Source organism: Ascidia mentula, chromosome 5 (genome assembly GCF_947561715.1).
Source record: "Ascidia mentula chromosome 5, kaAscMent1.1, whole genome shotgun sequence".
Classification (NCBI taxonomy): Eukaryota; Metazoa; Chordata; class Ascidiacea; order Phlebobranchia; family Ascidiidae; genus Ascidia; species Ascidia mentula.
Genome location: NC_138570.1, coordinates 1,945,481 through 1,966,046, shown reverse-complemented (window position 1 = coordinate 1,966,046; position 20,566 = coordinate 1,945,481). Strand labels below are relative to the sequence as shown.

The 20,566-nt window shown below is 40.9% G+C and overlaps 1 protein-coding gene across 1 annotated transcript; it reads right to left on the bottom strand.

Moving 5' to 3' along the window:
• Positions 1-679: 679 nt before the first annotated feature.
• LOC145901440 (uncharacterized) lies at positions 680-5,280 on the bottom strand. The gene is made up of 9 exons (XM_082989119.1): positions 5,137-5,280; positions 4,585-4,839; positions 4,253-4,336; positions 3,982-4,104; positions 3,689-3,757; positions 3,243-3,369; positions 2,968-3,166; positions 2,586-2,715; positions 680-2,460 (listed from the first exon to the last, which is right to left on the bottom strand). Exons 1-9 carry the CDS (start codon positions 5,204-5,206, stop codon positions 854-856), a joined length of 2,664 nt encoding a protein of 887 aa, XP_082845245.1. The 5' UTR covers positions 5,207-5,280; the 3' UTR covers positions 680-853.
• Positions 5,281-20,566: the final 15,286 nt, after the last annotated feature.

Here is a 20,566-nt window from a genome sequence, read left to right as displayed (position 1 = left end):
TTCCCGAGTTTAGTCGGTAAAGCAGACCGCACTTCGCCGAAGCCCGCGATTCATGGTTTTCGCAAAGGTTTTGAATTGTAAACATATTTAAAGGAGAACATGAGGTATTCAGGCTTGGCAGCCCAGGCAGTGCAACCTAGCTGGATCAGCCACATTTTCCTGACAAGTCACGTATATGTGAAGGTTGCCTGGCAAGTTGTGCGCTTGCGCACCAGTGTACCTTGGCCACAATCCTGTAGCTCAGTTGGTAGAGCGTTGGGCCTGATTAGCCCAGGGTCGTAAGTTCAAACCTCACCGGGAGCTAAATTTTTCAAATCTCGCTCCGACTTGTCAGGAAAATGTGGCTGATCCAGCCAGGCTGCATTGCCTGGGCTGCCAAGCCTGAATACCTCATGATCGCGATACGTCAGCTGTGATCGCCAAGCAAGGACCTGCGCAGTGGGGCGATCTTGCCTATCATGCCATTGTATGTAATATTACTGCGTTATTTAAAGGAGACTTATCATTAATTTAAAAGGTATGCAGTTCACAATCTAATATTTGCTGCGAAATCACAAACCAACACTAAGCCTGTCAATAATTCTGAGTTAAAAATAGCCTTGATAAAGTATTACTTCTCGCTCAAAGGAGCACCGCCACAACGATTCAAGAGCTTTCTTTTAAATAGCCAAGCATAGAATCAGGTGCAGCAAATAAATGATTTATTTACATGTCCAAATGAGAAACGACAATGGATCAAACACGAACGCAAAACAAATGTAAGCGATGCGTTAACGATATTTGGTATATAGAAGACACAAGACTGACAAAAGTACCTAACGTAATCATGTAAAGTGTGGTTTTCAGTTTCGGTTTATTTCTTTCCAAATTGAAATCGACACCGCTTTTCGACAGTCTTTTCGTAATTGCCACAGGGTTTGCAACTATCGGTCTCAACGCCACAAGTGCAACTTTTTTGGTATCTTTGGTAAGTTCCGAAAGCTAGATTGACGAAAGCATATCGGCACTGACCGACCGGCGTCTCCGTCGGGTCTCCGCATTGAATGGTGCACGGTTGGGTTTCGGGAACCGTTACAGGCGTATTAGTGCATCCATTGGGGCAATCACCAACACAAGTTGTGATTTTAGTGCGAATTCCACAGCCTGTTGTGACGCTGCACTCGCCCCAATCCTGGACAACGGTCCATTGCGCACACGGGCATGTGTTACATGCTTGGCTTTGAGTTTGGGGATTTGGCCCGCAGTCAGCACCAGCTGGAATGCACTGCTGCTGGCGCGTTTGCGTACCTCCGCCACATGTAGCGCTGCAGGGACCCCATGGTCCGTAGCCACCCCATTGTGGACAAGCGCCCAAGTTGCAGTTTTTAACTTCCTCATATTGATCTTTATCGGATTTATCCGGGCAGTCGGACTTGCCGTGAGACGAGGAGACGCATTCTCGGTGTCTGGTCTGTTGTCCTTGTCCGCACGTCTTGCTGCACTGATCCCATTCGCCCCAGAAACCCATGTAGTGGCCTGCGACGCCAGAAGACGCACTGCGGGCCAATGCGCGCGGAAGGAAACAGTAGTTGCGCTCACAACATCCAGTTACGCTTCCCCTCAGTCTGATTCCGCCGTAATTGTATTTCTGGTATGGACAAACCGGATAATTGGGTTGAGGAGGGTAGTATGGAGCCTGTGTGGTTGGGATTGGGAAGGGGTAAAATTGGCGACCTTGGGGCGGGGCGGTGGTACTTGACGGACCCAAGTCAAGGCTAAAGGGATTGTAAGTAGGAGTTGGCTGCGGGAATCCTCCTGGAAATCCTGGAATTCCTGCCCCTGGAAATCCCGGAATTCCTGCACCTGGAAATCCCGGAATTCCTGCACCTGGAAATCCCGGAATTCCTGCACCTGGAAATCCTGGAATTCCTGCTCCTGGATGTCCTCCACCTGGATATGGTGGAGTAGTCGGAGTAGGGAAAAACTGCTGGTATCTATTAACGCAGCCTGGCAGGTCGTAATACCCAGGGAAGAGGGGGTTGGAGTTTGGGTTTCCAAATGGGTTGGGGCATACTTGTATCGCAAGAAGTTCTTTAACGCACTGTTGCCAGTTGTGTGGACCCACTTTGCCCTGAAGGACTTTGTTCCAGAAACGGACCTTAATATTTGCAGGTACGTAATCAGACTTCACGATTTCACAGAGGTAGTTTTGGATTCTGTCTCTGCCAACGTAGGGATCCACAACGCAGCCAGCCAATCTGCACTGATGGTAGTTGTTGAGGATATCGCCTGGAGGAGCGTTGATATTAAATGGCTGACAACTCGGCTGGCCGTAAATGTCGCGACCGGTTGTGGATCCTGGCCTTCTGTGTGGGTCACTGTCGGCAGAACGAACCTGGATCTGGTCGTACTGTGGTGGGTAGTAGCATTTACCACCGATGTAACATCCACCAATGTACAGACAGGCTTGCGGAGTGATACCTAGAGCACGAAGGTATGTATCAATATGACAAGTTATAAGTAAAGATACATGTAATCTGGTCTGGCTCTTGAGTTACTACAATTGAAGTGGTTACATCTCGTGTACATTTGAGTTCAGAACTCACCCGTCCAGCCGTAATGTTTTAGTGACGATCCGTAGTATTGGAAGATAGAGATGCCATTGCAGTAATGATTGTAAAATAGTTCGGGTTGTTGAGCTATCAAACACTTGGTGTAAACGCCATACCATTCATTCTGGGGAAACAATACAGACAGTTGGAATTTGTCATCCCGGCAAAACGATTGATAAAGCAGCTGGCTGCATAGTACGACCAACCCATCTAATCAATATTAATTGCATTTAAACAAATTGTCAACAGTAAGAGATGTTATTTAAGACAATATTGTATTGTTGCAGTGGAACGTTGCCTTGGAGTGTATGAGCATACGCATACACAGGTTTTGTCAACAACAATGCATTGGATATTCATAAAAATGAAAACTTACGCCTTGAACTGCTTTGTACGCGGCCGGTGCAAAGTTTCTGTGGCGAATGACTTGGTGGCAATTAGGCACACCAGCCATTATACCGTAGCCGGCAATACGACGGAGGTTAAACAAGTCGTTGTCAAAGTAGCAACCTGGCTGTTTGTGGCATTTACTGCGATCGTATTCGAGGGATGGATCGCTACTGGAGCAGGCAACTCTGCACACGGAAGGAATAAGCTGTTTAAAGATTCATTTTGCTGATGATAGAAATCAAATGCAGTTAAGTCATTTACCTGTAACAGTATGGAATATCGATTGGCGGTTCAATAAGGCTTGGGTCGTTTGGCAGGAGTAGATGCCCACAGTTGTAAGGAAATGTCGGGTCTGGCTGTGGGCAGAATTGAGGAATAACGGGACCACCTGGAAATCAAGGAGAAGTGACGACATCAATATGACGAAACCCAAAACTAGAGAAAACTTTTCAAAATTTTTGTGCCCAGCAAATCTACTGGAGTGTAAGAATGTATTCATTGTTTTTATATTGTTGTATTATTTTGTTCCAATCAATTTCAATGTGGAACCGACAATAAACATAGGCGCATTTATTGTGGTTATTAATATTTTTTGCAGTGCATTAGCAATTACCAGCGGTTTTCAACCTTAAAAGTCAGCACCAAGCCCTACTATTGTGTGAGCTGCACACGTTTGCACACATACTGATTTTTAGCAAGGAGCTTACCTGGGTATGATCTTCCAGTGATATCACTTTGGCCATCGTCGACCGCCTCCTGGATTGGCGTCAGCGGGACTGCAAAAAAAGAAAAAAATCTTACATCCATCCTAGCTTAACAGTCGCTTTGGAGGGTTTACAACTTTAAACTGTTTCAACAAAAGGTTATTTAAGGGTATTGAGTTTCAGAGATCGTCGCAAGATAAATATGTTAGAGAAGTGATTTGCATGACATTGATGAAAGAGCAAGAACAACATTACAAGGAAATATGTGAAGGGCATTCAACAACTAATCGACTTACATAGCTTCCCGAAGCATTGGTTGTTCTGCCACACGCAGTAATTGGTGGCCTCGCACTCGGTCTGATTCGTAGTTTCTACGCCTGACTCGTCACAGGGGCTTATACAAGGTGGGAGCAATGCGCCTGCAATGAAAGTTTGGGTTATTTATAATATACTGAGCTGTAATTTTCAGTTTATTTCAAGCGAATTAGACTTGATTTGTCCTCGCCAATAAACTATATTGCTTTACACTAACTGCTTACTGCAATATGAGCGAATGCAAGTACTTACCAGTTATTCCGTTCTCGGCCAAATGCTTCTCGGAGAGACAACCGTACCCAGTGTAACTGAGTTCAGTGTTAACGGTCAGTGTAACTGTGGACAAACAGAAATTGATGAATTTCTTTGCAAAAAGTAAATCGTCACAAACATACATTAAGAAGATTTCGTCGGAGTTTATGTTATGTATTTGAAAGTGAAAACTAGTAGTAATGAAAAGTAATAACAATATTTATGGATTCCGTTAAAAATACCATCACAATATCACAGCATTTAACACAACCAGACTTGTAGATTCAATATTTTGGTTGAATTAAGTAGAAACACGCCATGAAAAACGGTACCTCCACTGCAACAAAGGAGAATCCTGATGTTCGGGCAAAGCCCACCGTTTTCACTGTTTACACAAGTCGCTCCAAAGCTTCCTGTGAGAATTGTGGGATTTCCTGAGTCTGCGCGTGCGTAAACGTCTTGTACGGTAGGACAGAAGTTGTCGCCAAACACTCTTCTTATGCTCCAAATATCTTCTAAATCTTCATCACCAATCGGTGAGTCCACATCGATCCATGTTGTCCACTTACCGTCAGTCCCGCAGTTCCCTTTGGAAAACTCACGTGTTAGATTTTCGAAAAAAAATGAATTGAATATTTTTTAACGGAAAGTAATTGGAAAAAACAACATTGTCGAAGGCTGAAGTGCGCCGGTATAGTTCTACATTAATTTGTTGTACGCGTTTTTTTTTTAAATACGACCAGGTTAGGTGTTTCACAAGTCACAAAATGCACAAACTAGAGACACATAATGGGTATGGTCTGGGCAGCATTTCGAGTCCAACAAATCGGATAAGTTTTCCTTTAACATGAAGCTTAAACACAATCGTTTTTACAAAGTCTTACCTCCGGGCACTTGGGCCACAACCAATTGAATGCCGATGGCAAGAAACGCAGCGATCAAAACTTGATGCATGGTGGGCGACGTCGACAAAACTAATCACCCGGTAAAAAGTAAGAGATTCTGGAAACGAAATCAGAAGGGTTACTATAACAACACAAATGTTTGTGACAACACACTGGTGCCAAATCAACTTAAAATCCATGCACTCGACGTAGGCCTTCGCCATATTAATACGATCAGGCCTTCTGTCTGTAAATTATTTCTGCATAAAAACCGACGAGCGCAACATAAGTTTAAAAAAACCAGTTAGGCCACGTTGCCATAGCCACCAAGATGCCAAAGCCTCCAAAGGACTTTCACGTCTGCTTCAACTGAGCCCAGTCTCCCATTTTATACCATTTTGCCACTCGGACAAGCAACATGCCCGAGGCTATAATTACGCAAAGAATCGGTTAAATATGGGCGCGTTATTCTGGCGTGCAATACTTTGTAAAAAGAGTCAAATCCCCCGAAGAAAGTTGTGACGTCAGATTCAGGAAAATCATCCATCTTTCTGATTTTCGTGCTTTCAACACAAACATGTTTATCCCGTATACCAGCTATTGGAAAGATTCACATTGGTTTTGCTAGATATTGTGAACTTGCATCTCCACAGTACAACAGACACCGCATTTTTGAAATGTTAGCAATGATTGTTGCTGTGTTCATTTACTAGAACACGAAATTTTCTCTTTTAATTCTTCAACGATCTGTAGTTTAAATATTTTTGTGGTGCTTTCGACATGAATAAATAAATATGTGACCCAAATTAAAAAAACAGCAATGTCTGATGGTTGTTTGGCGGTAAAACGTCAATAATTTTCTTGTATATATAAAGAGCCTTGAAATTAAACACATTTTGTTATTGACTCGTTGCAACTTTTCTTGTGTTCCTGCGTTCCGATTTAATCACAAAACGGAATTAATACATTACAATCCATTAGGGCCAAAGAATTTCTAATACTTTTCGTTCAAAATTTAGACCTCATTAGGCAGTCAGACAAGGCACGGAACAAAATTGTTAATTAGGTTTTACATGAATTTCCAAAATTGATCACCTTTGATTTTGGTTTTGCCTGCATCTGTTAATATATTTTAAACGCGTCAACTATAAATCAAATTGTAATTTATCAGGTTTAAAAGCTTCTAAGTTTTAGTTAACTTGTTCCTTTGCTTTAGTCAACGACTCGATTATTCTGTAAAAATGTTGCTTGGAGATATATGGACATAAAGTAAATGCGACATTGGCATTATGCATTTAAGACAAAATTTTCAACAAAATAAAAACTTGGCTTTCAACTCAAAGTTGAAATTTCTCAACGTTGGCCATGGAAGGAGCAATTTCGAAACTAGGGACAGATTTTCAATAAAGTGGCCTAATAAATTTAAATCTGTTTTTGTAAATCTTTTTTATGGAATTTGTTATGATCGGAACGGTGGTAGTTAACTTAATATAAAAAACCTTGTTTTGCATGCTGTGATATCAATATCTCGCAAAAATAAAACGAGTTTTCTGCGTACAACGTGGTAATATTGAAATACCCGGTTAGAGGAATTTCAAATTTTCTCGTCTGAATATACTTCCAATTTTCGCACAAACGCGAAGGTTCTCATATGTTTTCGCCCGGCGGCAAAATAGCCGGTGTGAGGCACAGGATGGTACAGCGCTATTTTTTCAACGTTATTACTTGTATTTGACATACAGCGCAGTGGTAGTCCGACGATGGCCTGTGGTCTGAGTCGCCACTTGTGCCTTCAAAGAATCCGCTGCCATTTCATTGCAGATATATTATTTGGCGCAGTTAATCCACCGGTGAATTACAACCAGCTTACCACAAGCCGGCTTGTTGCTGCTTTTTTTGTCCTGCATTAAAATCGTGACTGCTATAGGTTTAAGTTGAATCGGTCAAAACCATTTTTTGTTGCCTTACTGAAAGCAAGCTGTCTTTGAGGGCATGTGCCAAGAATTAATATCATAACACCAGCAATGCACGACAAACAAATTTCGGATCTTTTAAAACAAAGATTTACAAGTGCCAAAAATATCCAAAACTGATTCACAACAAAAAGGCTAACATTCAGGCCACACAAAATCGAGGAGCAATTCGACATTTGAAACTTCCCGTTGCTTTTCGCGGAAAATGAGCAGCACGACATTTCTGCAATCCTGGAACTTCCCGAGTTTAGTCGGTAAAGCAGACCGCACTTCGTCGAAGTCCGCGATTCATGGTAAACAAAATGCCTGCACAGTAAAATCACTAGTTACGGGAAACCTCTGGGTGTGTCATGTTGATGAATGCAGACGATGCATGGAAAATTTTAGACATCTTATCTGATCTGATCTCCGCTTGCTGAAAATATGCAGGCCGCGTAGGCAACGTCAAATGCAACTAAAAATATTTAAACCTCTGCATATTTATTTCTCCATGAGAAACGGCATGTGATACGTGGCATTTTGTCAAAGTATGGGTGAAAAGTAGTTTAGTATAACAAGTTTTCCTTGAGTTTTGTCATGAAATTGCTTGATTGATAAGTACTACAGCACCAAAGCTTTACGACAAAGCAGAACGCATCAACTTGACTTTCAGAACTTCTTAGTACACCGTGTTATCAGATTAACATCCTGTTATTGCTATACCAAATGCTACACTGAATTATTGTGACAGACCCGGCTGTTTTCCAGTAACTCAGTGCGTTGCAAAACAGACCAATTACCGGCACCTGGAACCGGCGTAATTTTGTAACTTAATTGTGTTGTTTGGTTGAAAACTCCGTGGGTCGATCGTTCCACCACTTGATGGTAGTTAAGTGATCCTGTTCAAATTTTGAGACTCCAATGAGGGTCGAGCGGTTTGCATATTGGCGATCAAGTACAGGAAACTATCGAGACGTTATGTTGTGTATTTGGGTGTCGGCGGTTATAGAAGAACGCTCTGATCGCCCCATTCGCATCATTACATACACGGTTACCGAAATACCCACTAATGGCAAGCAATTAAAAACTAAATTGTTGGGATTGACCATAGCCACCGAATATACAGCACCAAAGACATCTTGATGAAAGAAAGAATGCCCTGTGTCCAAATTACCCAATTACTAACCAGTGCGGTACCGAAATATCCATGACAATCGAGCCACAGACCTCTTTAAAGTTGACCGCGAAACTTCAATACACATTACAATCGACATTGATATTTCAAATGACTGTTAATTGTATGGTGATTACACCACCAGACAAATCACATCGCGGGAACCTAATTAACGTTGCTGCAACTAGAAATGAGCACGTGGCAAACCTTCCAACTTCAAAGCTTTCAGTAATATTGCGAGCTTTGATTTGCACACGTGAAAATTGCCATACGCCCGTCATTATTCGGTTTGAAAAATTCCGCTTGGCAATTATGTTAAAACCATGCAGTGCAAGTGCAGAATGACATGGGTTTAATACACAGTCGCGGCGGTCGATGCAGCTTTAACTAAAGGGCTCCGTGCGCCGCGAAATTATCGGCTTTATGCTTATTTTAGCCGAAATAGTAGGTCGTGCCACGTGCACGTGTTGAGCTGCAGACCGATCCACTCTTCCATGTAATACAAGTCTCAGACAAAGGACCTTTTCTCCAAGCCAACGGTGCCAACGGCGTGTCACTTGTAATTGATGTACTTGCCGGCACATGGCTTGTCAGATTACGAGCGAAAAGTTGACACGAATAAGGTCAAAGGAATCGATTCAACCAGTCTGACAGAGAGGAACTCATCTTCCCAAAAATGTGACGTCATACTTGCAACGTCACCAAACGTCGAGAGGTCGCGCGCTCGCACAAAGCAGCTTCTGTTACGTGGGTGAAGTTTATAAAAAAGGAACTTAAAAATATTGAGCTTCGCGAAAACCTCTTCGTCATAAGCCCGGGGCCATTCTGACTCCTGTCGTTTTCGGCTTAAGACCTTGCCCGAAATTTTTTTTTGCGCGATCGCTAAACTCGATTGCCGCCTCGGACCGAATGGGGCAGATTCTCTTACCCTGCAAACAGAACAACAGCATGACGTCAATGCTATTTTCACTGAAACAACACAAAAACAAGGTCAACACAAAAACAAGAAGGAGACAATTCCATGCTACGGTGTCAATGTTGTGTGCAGACAAAAGTTAATAACTTGCAGAAATAAAGCATCAAGCAATAGCAATTTGCACTGCACGTTCCTTGCGCAAAATGCACACCGCAAAGCAAATCAGTTTAAGTGAACGCTCACTGAAAATGTACAGACACAATGGATTACAAGCATGGCCACACCAAAAGTCGCATCATCCCATCCGTCTCAACCGAAAAGCCTTTTCAGCCTACTCGATCCTGTTGCAACTTCAAGGTCATATCGGTCACGAAGGCTTAAAACCCAACATGGTTTTGCCGCAAACAAATTGGGCTTAGCCATGTTCGCTATGTGCAAAGGTCGTCCAACTAGCTGCAACGTACAGCAATCAGGTGACCTCACTTGCTGCTTGTTGAGAGCAGGTAGATGAACGACAAGAGTAAGTACAGTGATTTAGGCGGGCGTAGGTCGCTTGGATCTTTAATTGATTTTGGTTCTCACACTAAGGTATTGTTTTATAACAGGCACGGAAAATGCGAAATACTTCAAATATTCCCATTTTGAAATAATAGTTTCCCCGTAAATTGTTGCTCATCTGCACACTTTAGGCAAATGAACAAAATATTTCAAAATACTGATAGTTTGCAATTGATGGTACATTTCAAATCAACTTTGCTACCTTTGCAACCATCACTAGGTGGATTCTCGAACCTGACTTGACGACATTTTTCCAGTTGTGACGTCACAAAAGAAGGTAAAAAAGTGGATCCAACGCGTACCTGGAGCGGCACCAACGGCAGATTCAAAAACAACTTTTGCGGAGTGCAGAGTTTTAAGTGTTAAGATGTAAACAAGCTTAACGAAGACCACAAACACCGATATTTCCAATTAAAACAGACGCTTATAGTTGGGTGACTCACCCCCTTGTTGCCGGTAAAAGTTGCCCATGGCCGTGAAATTTTAATCCAATGGGAATTACCGTCCCGTTACTAAGCAGAACGCTATTTTTGCTTTAATTGCACGAAACCACAACGCAACGTTGCTCCATTGGCTGCCTTATTCGAACGCCCTAAATGTTAAGTCTTGATAAATAGTTTCCAGATTCGTTATATGCTGCTGGAGTCGTGGGTTTTAAAGAAATCGCAAAAGTTTCAAACGTTTTGTCGAAACGTTCAAATTAAATGTTTAAATCCGAACTCTGTGTTGGTTATAATAGTGGGGGGCACAAAAATTACAAAACAATTTTTTTGTTAATATGTTTTTACCAAAGGACTTGTGGATTAGTGAACGTTCAACAATATAAATCATAAGGCGGATTTCTTTACTTGGACCGTGTCCGTAGTAACGATATAAGCGAGATACCCTCAATCGCATTTTTGCGGAGGGCGCACAGATCGCAAAATCTCCAGATGACGTAAGAAACCAAGTCCTCCCCTTCGCATACGTCACGCGATTAGTCATCCTTTTCTCGGTGTAATAACACTGGGAACGTCAAAATAGTCGGTTTTGCGGTGAGCAGAGAGCGCTGGTTGTGCAGACGGTCGAATGACGTAAGCCTTAACTGGTGATCTGCCCCCAAGCTACCAGCGGAATCGCTTTTCACGTACTCCGTGACGCAAGCGGTTGGCCGCGCAGCCGTCTTGCAAAACAAGGTGACGCATGTCCAGTAAATGCATATAAATGTTTTGTTGGAGCGTCGAGAAGTTTAAAGTGGTTTGACGCACAAGTGCGTTGCCAAAGATCCTCGTGCGCATGCGGATTAAACAGTCAAAAACAGTGCGAACCTCTTATCATTTCAAGTAGAGTGCCTATGCCGATGAACTTAAATAAAGAGGCAAGCAAATGCCAAACGATGTGGTAATATACGTGCACTGTGCAAATCGTTGGATCTAAGTGCGATTATATCACACGAGACAAACTTATTATGCAACATAGTTTTAGTTTTGTTCGTGTTTGGTTTCTCTCGTCATAACCGTAATGAAGCCTCGCCGTAAGGTTCGGTTCATTAAGAAACCTTAAAGGTTCAACTAAACTTATATTTCAAATATCTGCGTTGTTGCAACGAGCTACAGAGCTTGGTTGAAAAATTTTCACCTTGTGACAATATGTGTGCAACTGTGTACAATTTTACCCAACGTTTAGTTACCAAGCGTTATTTGCTGCATACTAAAAACATGTTTTCATAAACATAGTAGGAAAGTAAGTGCTTTTAGTCGTTTTAAGGGGATCGTCGGGCTTTAAACCAAAAAAATTAAAGAAATTAATTCCAACTCGCCGGTCACCGTTGCCACAGATCGCGTAAACATTTACTAACGACGCATGATAGAAAAACAGTGGCTGACCGATGTCGGACCGATGTCGGACCGATGCTTTCATTATCCTATACATAACTCTTTTATTTGTAATTTTTCAGGTTTGATAAAAAATGCCACGACGCTGGTTTAATGAACAAAAAAGTGTCAAATTGCAGGGTAAAGAGAGATAACGTGAAGTTTTAAATCGGTGAAACTTCAAATATTTTTGCATACTGATGGGGCAACATTTATGGAACACATTGAAGGGAACATTTAGGAAACACTTTGAAGAGAACTTTAAGGAACAGAACACAAGAATAGGAATAGAACAAGAACACATTGATGGGGAAAATAAAACACAACACTTTCACAATTTGTTGATAACACGCAATACTGATAAAGGCACTGTTATATTTTGTATATTCGCAACATATCCAGCAAAAAAATGACAAGTTCCTGTTTCCACTGAAAGGAAAGCAAATGTTAAATGTCCAATAGCATGACAATATTACAGCTGTTTCAAATATTATGCCATTACCATTAAATACGTGGAACGTGCTGCTGTGAGAGTTATGTACCAGTGTCGGATAAGGAAAAGTAACTTTCTTATCAGTTTTAAATATGCTATACATACCTCGCAGTGGATGCTTTTTCCAAATGTTTACAGCGACATCTTGCGGTTTTGCTCTTGTGCGTTAATCCACAATTTTCCTCTAGCTGATTGAAGGTAATATTCCTGCGACTGACATTTCATTGTACTCAAAAGCTTTACACAAACGCACTTACCATATACCAGTGATGTCCGGTCATATACATCCATTTTGAATCAATAACCATTTCGGACATAATTTTATTCCAATCTTCCCGCATCATGCAAAGATATTCTCTTTTTTTATCACAGTAGCTTCATTGTATCAGGGTAAAATATGTAAACATTTCTTCAATTCTCAACTTTCTGCTTTACTTTACCAAGCTGCAAATCGACTGCAGTGAATGAAAAGCTCTGTGGGTCATGATTAAAGGCGCAACGCTCCTTTTGCAAGTTGCACGACCTGTTGTTGCATTCGAGACGCTACGTGCATTTAATTTTTTTCGATGAAAGGGGGTTTTTGTTTATCAAAAATGGAAACGAATTGATACGCATGCCGTTTTCATAAGAGATCAGGTTGCAAGTGTTTCAAAAGAAGCGGAGAATAGTAGTCGTGTATATCAACGTTTGGCCGGATTGTTATATGGAGTCCTTATCGTACATTGTTGGTTAGGAATCCACACGAAAATATGATTTGCACACGATACAAACACTTGCAAATTTCTTGGACAATTGCGACACCATGAAATTAAATTATGTCGCCCTACGAAAATAATTTGAGAATTGATGACGCCAACAAATATTCGGTTAGATTCAGGCCGAATCCGAATGTATTCGGTGATGGCATATTGCTAATGATTTGTGGGTCAAAGGTCACAAAGTCAGTTTATCCATTCATTTTTTCAACACACCACATTTATCAAAACCAGGATATTTTTTATTCCCTCTGAACACGGAAGTTCTTTTCTTGGGCCGATTTGTGAATTCCATGAAATAATCGCTTTCTTGCCTTGACGTTTGGTTTAAAATTCCCGCCATTATTTGGGCCAAAAATACTTTTTGGGCAGTTGTGGCAACAGTGCCACATGTGGTGGTTTTTCAAGAAGATAAGCAGGCACTTGTTGGCGTTCAAAATTTGGCTATGTGTTAGTCTGACAACTAGCGGCTAAACAGCAAGAAAGTTTTATCCGGTGGAGGTGCAAAACTTCATTCGAAGATTCGCCAGAAAATGGGAAACTTTTTGTTGCATTCACCTCGTTAAGCGACATCTTGCGAACAAAATCATTCAAAATTATATTCCGCTGGATGGCGATGCAATGTTTTAAATTTCGAATTCTCCATCTGTCAAGACAATCGAGCCACAATCCAAAATGAATAACTGGTCGAGATTCGTGGCCAGAATAAACCTTTGCTCGGTTTTGTAACATAAAAAGTTATCGGTAATATCGGACGAGTTAGTCGAACCGATGATAGAAATTCGTTTCCAGGATAAATCGAGTTAAAATCCTGAGAAGGGAGAAAATAAGATGACAGAAAACAAATTGAAAGTCACATTGCCAACATGTTTAATTTTACCGAAATGAATATTTGCAAATAAAACACAAATACAAAGTTTAGCTCACAATAAAGCAGAAATGAAATTAAAGGAAACAGATCATGAAGTTTTTTTTCGCCTTAGGGCAGTTTACGCATCCAGCCATAACCAATATTCATCTCAATCTAATTAGGCCACAATGACATCACATCGCCCGAAACGAATGAAATCACATTCATATAAATGATGACATCTGAAATGAACAGTGAAACCAGTGATGAATGTTGAACTTTGTTCCAAACTAGTTCGTAAACTGTAGCTGACGTCATCAGGCTTATAATGATGTGAAACTGAAAACAATACATCACATATGGTATACATCAGCCGTTACTGTATTAAACTGTTTCATTCGTTGACGTTTGTTTAAACATTTTTGTCCAATAATTTGTGTTTTTTAAAAGGAAATAAGTTGCAAATATGTCAAAAGATAAGTGAGATGAAATAACCGGACCTATTTCAACACAATTGTTCCGCTGAAGTGTTGTTTTTGTTTCAAATTAAACCCGTAAGCTTGCCCTGGTTCTCGTCAACTTAAAGTTCGTGACCCGTGAAATACAAAATAGCCGTTTTCAGCAATTTCGTGGCACGAGTTAATGTGTCAGGTGTCGCAAAATTCCGCGTGGAGATCGAGTTCCGTGCGGTTACGACGATAAAGATCGATGGTTAAATCAGTGAACCGACAAAGTGAATGCACGAAGATACGAAGTAACAGCGAAGGATACATCCTAGACTGACACCATGTGAATTCTGCCCCGAGGCGCGAAGTTAGACGTTAGTTAGGACACAGCAGGCACTCAGGTACGAGACCGAGAAAATGTTTTTGGCGCCGTTTTCCGATCTCAATCCTTTCACAAACAAATTGTTTGCGGTTTGACAGCGAATTTACACCTTTTCAGCAAAAGTGGACAAATCAACAATAAACACATTGCGGGACGTTTGTTTGTGACGTTTACGTTTGCAATTGTGACGTTTACGGTTGGAGCCGCTTTTCGATCTCAATCCTTTCACAAACAAATTGATTGCGGTGTTGCGGCGAATTTACACCTTTTTGGCAAAAGTGGACAAAACAATAATAAACATGTGATGTTTGGTTGCTGGACGATAATTGCCGGCAATCAACGTAACCGGGATCCTTGTAAAAGTTGGATATTATATGTAGGTAAACTTCTCAGTTTTTGCTTTCTTAAACTTACACCTACGCGATAACCTATTATGATTAAAAACATCTAATGGGACAATAGCAAAGCTCGGAACGCAAGGCCGAACACAACGGTTGGATGTTAGGCAAAGATAAACGGTATTTTAATATTCTACCGCATAAACACTGCAAATAATAAAAAAAATAAGGATAACGAATGTCACGAAGAACCACATAAATTAGTCTCTACTGCTTAGCAGTGGAACACCTGTGGATGTACATGTCAGTATATTATACAAGACTGGAAACCGACAGGCAGGCGAATACCTTATTACGATGTTTATTTAAAAATTCCTTACTTTGAGTCACTTTAAGTCACTTGAGTCATAATCGTCACTTTTCACCTGAAATATAAAAAATTAAACCAATTTACAAAAACTGTATGTGTCGCTGTAAAAAAGGCTACACAATTCTACATTGTGGAATGTTTTGAAAACCTTAAAAAACAATTTCGATTTGGGGTTCTTCAAAGATATTCAAGTCACCTAATTTGTTGGGCCTGAGATTTCGCGATGTTAAAACCTCGCAAAAAATCAACCGCACAATTCATTCAGCGTGAGTGCGGTCTCGTTATATCTCGAGGCGACGAAGATCGCCAGTCCAAAGGCGTCGTCTTTCCGCAAGGACAATTACGCGAAAATTGTGGGGTGTTGTTATGACGTAACACGGTGCAGAGTTCCGGGCGATGGTGTTTATAGTTCGGAAGTGCCGCGACGAGCTATTGTTTTGGGACTCGCAAAATCAACTCTCTTTCTCACGATTTATCGATGACCGGTTTGGGGAAACACGGGTTATAATGAGACGACAATTCAAAACAAAGTAACGATATGATTGGTCGGTTTGTCGTCACGTGACGATTTGATTGACGTGTGTGCGTTCAAGTTGGTCGTACTGACTAAATTGAGGTGAAAGGTTAATACCTGTTGAATGTGTGGGAACGGCAAACGCCGCATGTTGTAAATATAACGTTGGTTATCAAAGTCATGAAAAAAATCACAGGGAAAAGGAAATAGGAATACATGCAGTGCAACCCTTCGCACCACGCTAGTGTTCAACATGTTTGCATGAAACGCCACTGACCATCAGCTAAGCATGTTTCCACATTGTGCAGGGAATATCAAGTCAAAAAAATTGATGCAAACAGGGAAACCATGTTACCATCAAGAAGAATGATGTATGTAACTTCAACTAGCACCGAGTTATGATAAGCTTCGCAAAGAAATTCAAAAGAAATGTAATATTAACATATGGAACATTTTTTTCTGTATGTTGGACAATGGTGCGAGTTAAACAAACGAAAAATTCAGTTAAAGTCATGAAGCCAAGTTGCCGTGCTGACAATTTCAAGGTCATGAGGGTTTGCTTAGTTTTCACCGGTCACACTATAATGAGTTACAATGGGTGTGGTCGAATTAGACCAACTTTCATGTTTAGCAAACGACCGTGAACCCACAGAGGTCTTAGCGTAAATTTATTTATTTATGATTCATGTTTTGTGCCGGAAAATTTTCATGTAGCTGTTGGTGCAGTAAGTTCACGTATATTTTTATGTAGCAGTTAAAAAATCTTATTGCAAAACGGGTAGAAAATTGTAACGGTTGAGTCACGTTGGTTCAAGTCCCCTTTTTCATCTAAAATAGTCACAACGTAAATTTTGAAACTACAAAAGGTTTATTGTAAAAATTTGATTGTAAGTAGAATGATAGAATAAAAAGATAAAAAAAATCGTATTTTCCTAATGCGTTTTCGTACGTGACAAAGCAGATGCAACAACAGTGCACGTCTTCTAATTGGGCAATTAACGATTCTATGAATTGACAAATGCCTCACACTTTGCGACAGCAATAAAACGCAACGTCAAAGACTATTATAGACAATGACGGCCGTAAACCCTTGTAAACCTAAAAGTTTTAAACGGCGAAACGTGCAAGGCATGACGACATCAACATTAGTTATTGTGTTTTACATAGGTCGACTTGTACGATCTTTTACTACCAAGTGTCACGTTTAATTGTGAATCGTTACAAGTAAAATGCTAATGGTTTCAATGGACAGTCTTGACCTTTTAATTGATCAAGTTGACGCATGTGAAGGGAGGGACATTTAATCACGATTTTACCGCGCGTGTTTAGTATTACTGTCATTAGTATAATGGTTTAAGGGAGGCTACCTTGCTTGGCCGAACCATTGTTTCAACATAAATTATTCCATAGAAATTTAATTAGAGATAATGAGTTGATTATTGTGTGTAAATGTGAAGGACGAGACGCGGATAGTGAAATTGGCGGCAATTGTCGTGATCGATTGAGGCTTATCTACTTAAAAATTAATATGTGCCAAAATGAAAATCGCTTCGTGATATATATGAAAGTTACAAAACCTTAATACATTTACGTGCGAAATATATACATATATACAAATTCTGCCTCATAAGAGGTCGCAGCAATTTGTCGGTGCTAACGGAAGAGACGAGAGCCGAGAGATTACCAAAACAAGCAAACTGCTAACCGCGTGCTAATCTGTGACGCAATAAACACCGCCCGCGCGAAGCGTCTTCCATTTCCAACTGCGATCCGTAAAACTCTTCGCTGGTGTCGTGTTGTTTGTTTGTTATTTGCGCGGTTTGGAAAAGGTACCCGAGACCACTCAAAGGGAATTACGTTACAAGTAAATTAGAAAAAACGTTTGGCAACAAATACTGCCGACAGTTTGTGGGTTTATTATTGTTTTAATGTAAAATGACAACACAAGTATGATGATACATTGTCATACATCACTGTTAGTAGATCGTTAAAGCAGTACAGTAACAAAAGAGCAATATAAACAGATTTGATCTTGAGTTCCTTATTAAAAAACCCGAGGAGTTTACATGACATAGCGTTGTACTTTACAATGAGGGATAAAATTACAAAAAAAACTCGAAAATCAAATCGGTAAACCAGAGCCTTGTTGTTCGGTTTTATTTCAAACGAGCAATTTTAAACAGGAAAAGCAAAATCACTTAAGTCTCTAATTCAAACCTGACCACGACTCCATTCAACACGTACAGGTGCAATTATTTACGTTTTCTAATCAAACAAAGCGGCACTTGGGGGCGCACTAACAATAGACAATTAAACATTCGGTGCCGATTTCCACGCTTGAAGTCGGTGAACAATAGAAGAAGAATTCACTTCCACAACTGAAGCACGCGATTTAGAAAGACTGGTGAATCGCAGAACGCCGGCATCAAACGTTCGACCGCGGAGAATAATTAAGTGATTACGTCTCCACAATTGTATGGACTGACATGTTTGCCAACAGAAATGGAGGAGAACGGAACGCAAATAGCGGCGTTTTCTGGGTGAAATGGTGTAGCTCGAAGCAACAATGAACTTCTAAATTTTGCTTGGAGGACACGCCTGCACATTATGTGCATCCCACACACGGGGATGTTCATTGTAGGACATGCACTGAAATTGGTAATCGGTTATTAAAATATTTTGAATATATTTGTTAAACAATGTTATTTTATTTTTGATTTCAGAAAAATTCAAGTCGTTTTGAAGTATAAACAATGTTTCTGTCACACCACACTGTGGATTTATCATTTGTTGAACTTGAATTTGTTGTCGGAAAATCTAGTTATCACATAATTAAAACACAACCTCCAGTTACGTAAAAACGCTAATTAATGTTGCGGTCAAAACAACGCACACGAAAATTGTAAAACAACGGGCGTTGTTGATGTTTTCAAGCCGTGAAATTAAATTTTAAATATCGATCAGAACTCTGTTTATTTTCGTGACGAGAACATTAACGCGAAACGTGGGCACGGGGTGACGTCAGCTAAACAACCAAAGCAATATTTCAAAACTCAGCAAGTGTAAAAGTGACAGGAACTTACACGAACAAATACAGAGACCAACTCTGCTTCCCTCCATAAAAGTATGCAAACATGTTTGCGGAGAGCAACGCAGAAATGTGCAGGGATTTAATTTCGCTCAAGGATTATATTTGAAAACTTTATGCAACGGCCGTGCAAGCTCCAAATTCCAAAATAGTGTTCATGCTGCAATGCCAGACATAATTTTTTTCATGTTTGGCAAGCAAACATTAGCTCGAGGCACTGAAACACCAGTCCTGCATATTTTGAACGGAAAGTCCGCTTCGGATTTGTCCAAACTAATGTTTGTCATAGAAACTTGGCTTTACTAATCCCGTGGAAGGTGATTTTGCTACTTTCCATGCAAAGTTGGCAGACACCTGCAAAACGTCGGCGTTGCACTGACCTGCAAAATTGTATGGAGTAGATGTTGGTCACATGAAACACACGAAGCTTGAGGTGTAGCCGGAAAAATAATACAATGTTTACAAAAATCAAATGCTCACATTAAACACAATAGTTGTTTTTTTGTGGTATTCACAACTCAGTTGACAGAAAAGGCTCAAGTGTACGATCGTCACTTCTTTGCGACCAGGGAAATCCACAGTAAGCGCCCATCGAAACGCTTTTATCAACCATGCCTTTTGCCATGATGAAATTGACATGTGACGTTACAAAATGTAAACCACAGTTTTTGTTAGAAACCACAAAATATTTGTAGATTTAGCAAAGGGTTCGAATCCCTTCCGAATACCATATTAGATTGGACGAGCAACCGCCAACATGGACTATAATTTGGCGCCTTTGGGGAAAAGCGCTCGGAAGAAACTTCCAATAGCCCGGGGGCATCTTAAACATTCGTCGAGTCGCGAATATCGCAGACAAAATCTTTGCGGCGAGTGCCCGAGGGTCGATCGGCTCCCGCCGAGGCCGGGGACCTCACGACAAAGGAAGGACGCTGTAGGTTGATAAATCAGCCGCATTGGCCGACACCGAACAGTGCAAGACAGGCAACCGCCAGTAACTGAACAGAAGACAAGAAAGTTTTAAGTTCCCCGCATGTGTTAAGTTCTTGTAGTAGCTTGGATGCAGAGAAGTAGCAGTGGTTATGTAATACCCTGCGCACTCATAACTAATTGTCGAACTTTTACTATTAGGGTCAGACTAACGATACAGAATATCGGCATTATTGATTTCTTTATGGATTTAAGTGTGGGTGGTTGTTCCGCGGCGTTCAGGTAATGTCGCATTTGTTTCGGTTTTCGTTGCTTCGCATGCTTCATCATGTCAGGGAACCTGGGGGTGCAAATTAAACGATTATTTTCACCTAAACGCAAAATGCGTATTACACCATTAGAACATCGAAAAACAAACACACAAAGTGACCAGCAATTTGAGAAGCGTTAACATTTGAGGTGGAAAAGTGAAAATGATGTGATCTGAGGCAGATGCGGTTTCTAATGATCGGGTTTGGCGTCCGCTGCATGTTCGACTGGGCGTGGCAGGGATCATAATTTAATACACGAGATACGCGGTTGTGAGTAGCAATTAGGCCTTGGCCTGCGCTCCGAGCTAACACAAGGAAAAAGAGGTAATCAGGTTTAAGTTAAAGCTTCAGATTAGGAGTTAACGGAGGAAAATACCCTCTTGACAAAGGATACAGAAACATTGAATTAGCGCCAATAATTGCGTAGCACACTCGTAAGTCTAATTTTCCGCCTTATTTCGAAGAGAGTTTCGCGTTTTATAACTCATCCACTTTGTTGT

Excerpts from the sequence above, each read along its gene's own strand:
- LOC145901440 (XM_082989119.1), bottom strand. The coding sequence starts at position 5,206 with ATGCATCAAGTTTTGATCGCTGCGTTTCTTGCCATCGGCATTCAATTG. Across the intron at positions 2,716-2,967 it reads CGTACAAAGCAGTTCAAGGC|AATGAATGGTATGGCGTTTA; the intron begins GTAAGTTTTCAT and ends TTGTTTCCCCAG. Across the intron at positions 2,461-2,585 it reads AAAACATTACGGCTGGACGG|GTATCACTCCGCAAGCCTGT; the intron begins GTGAGTTCTGAA and ends TTCGTGCTCTAG.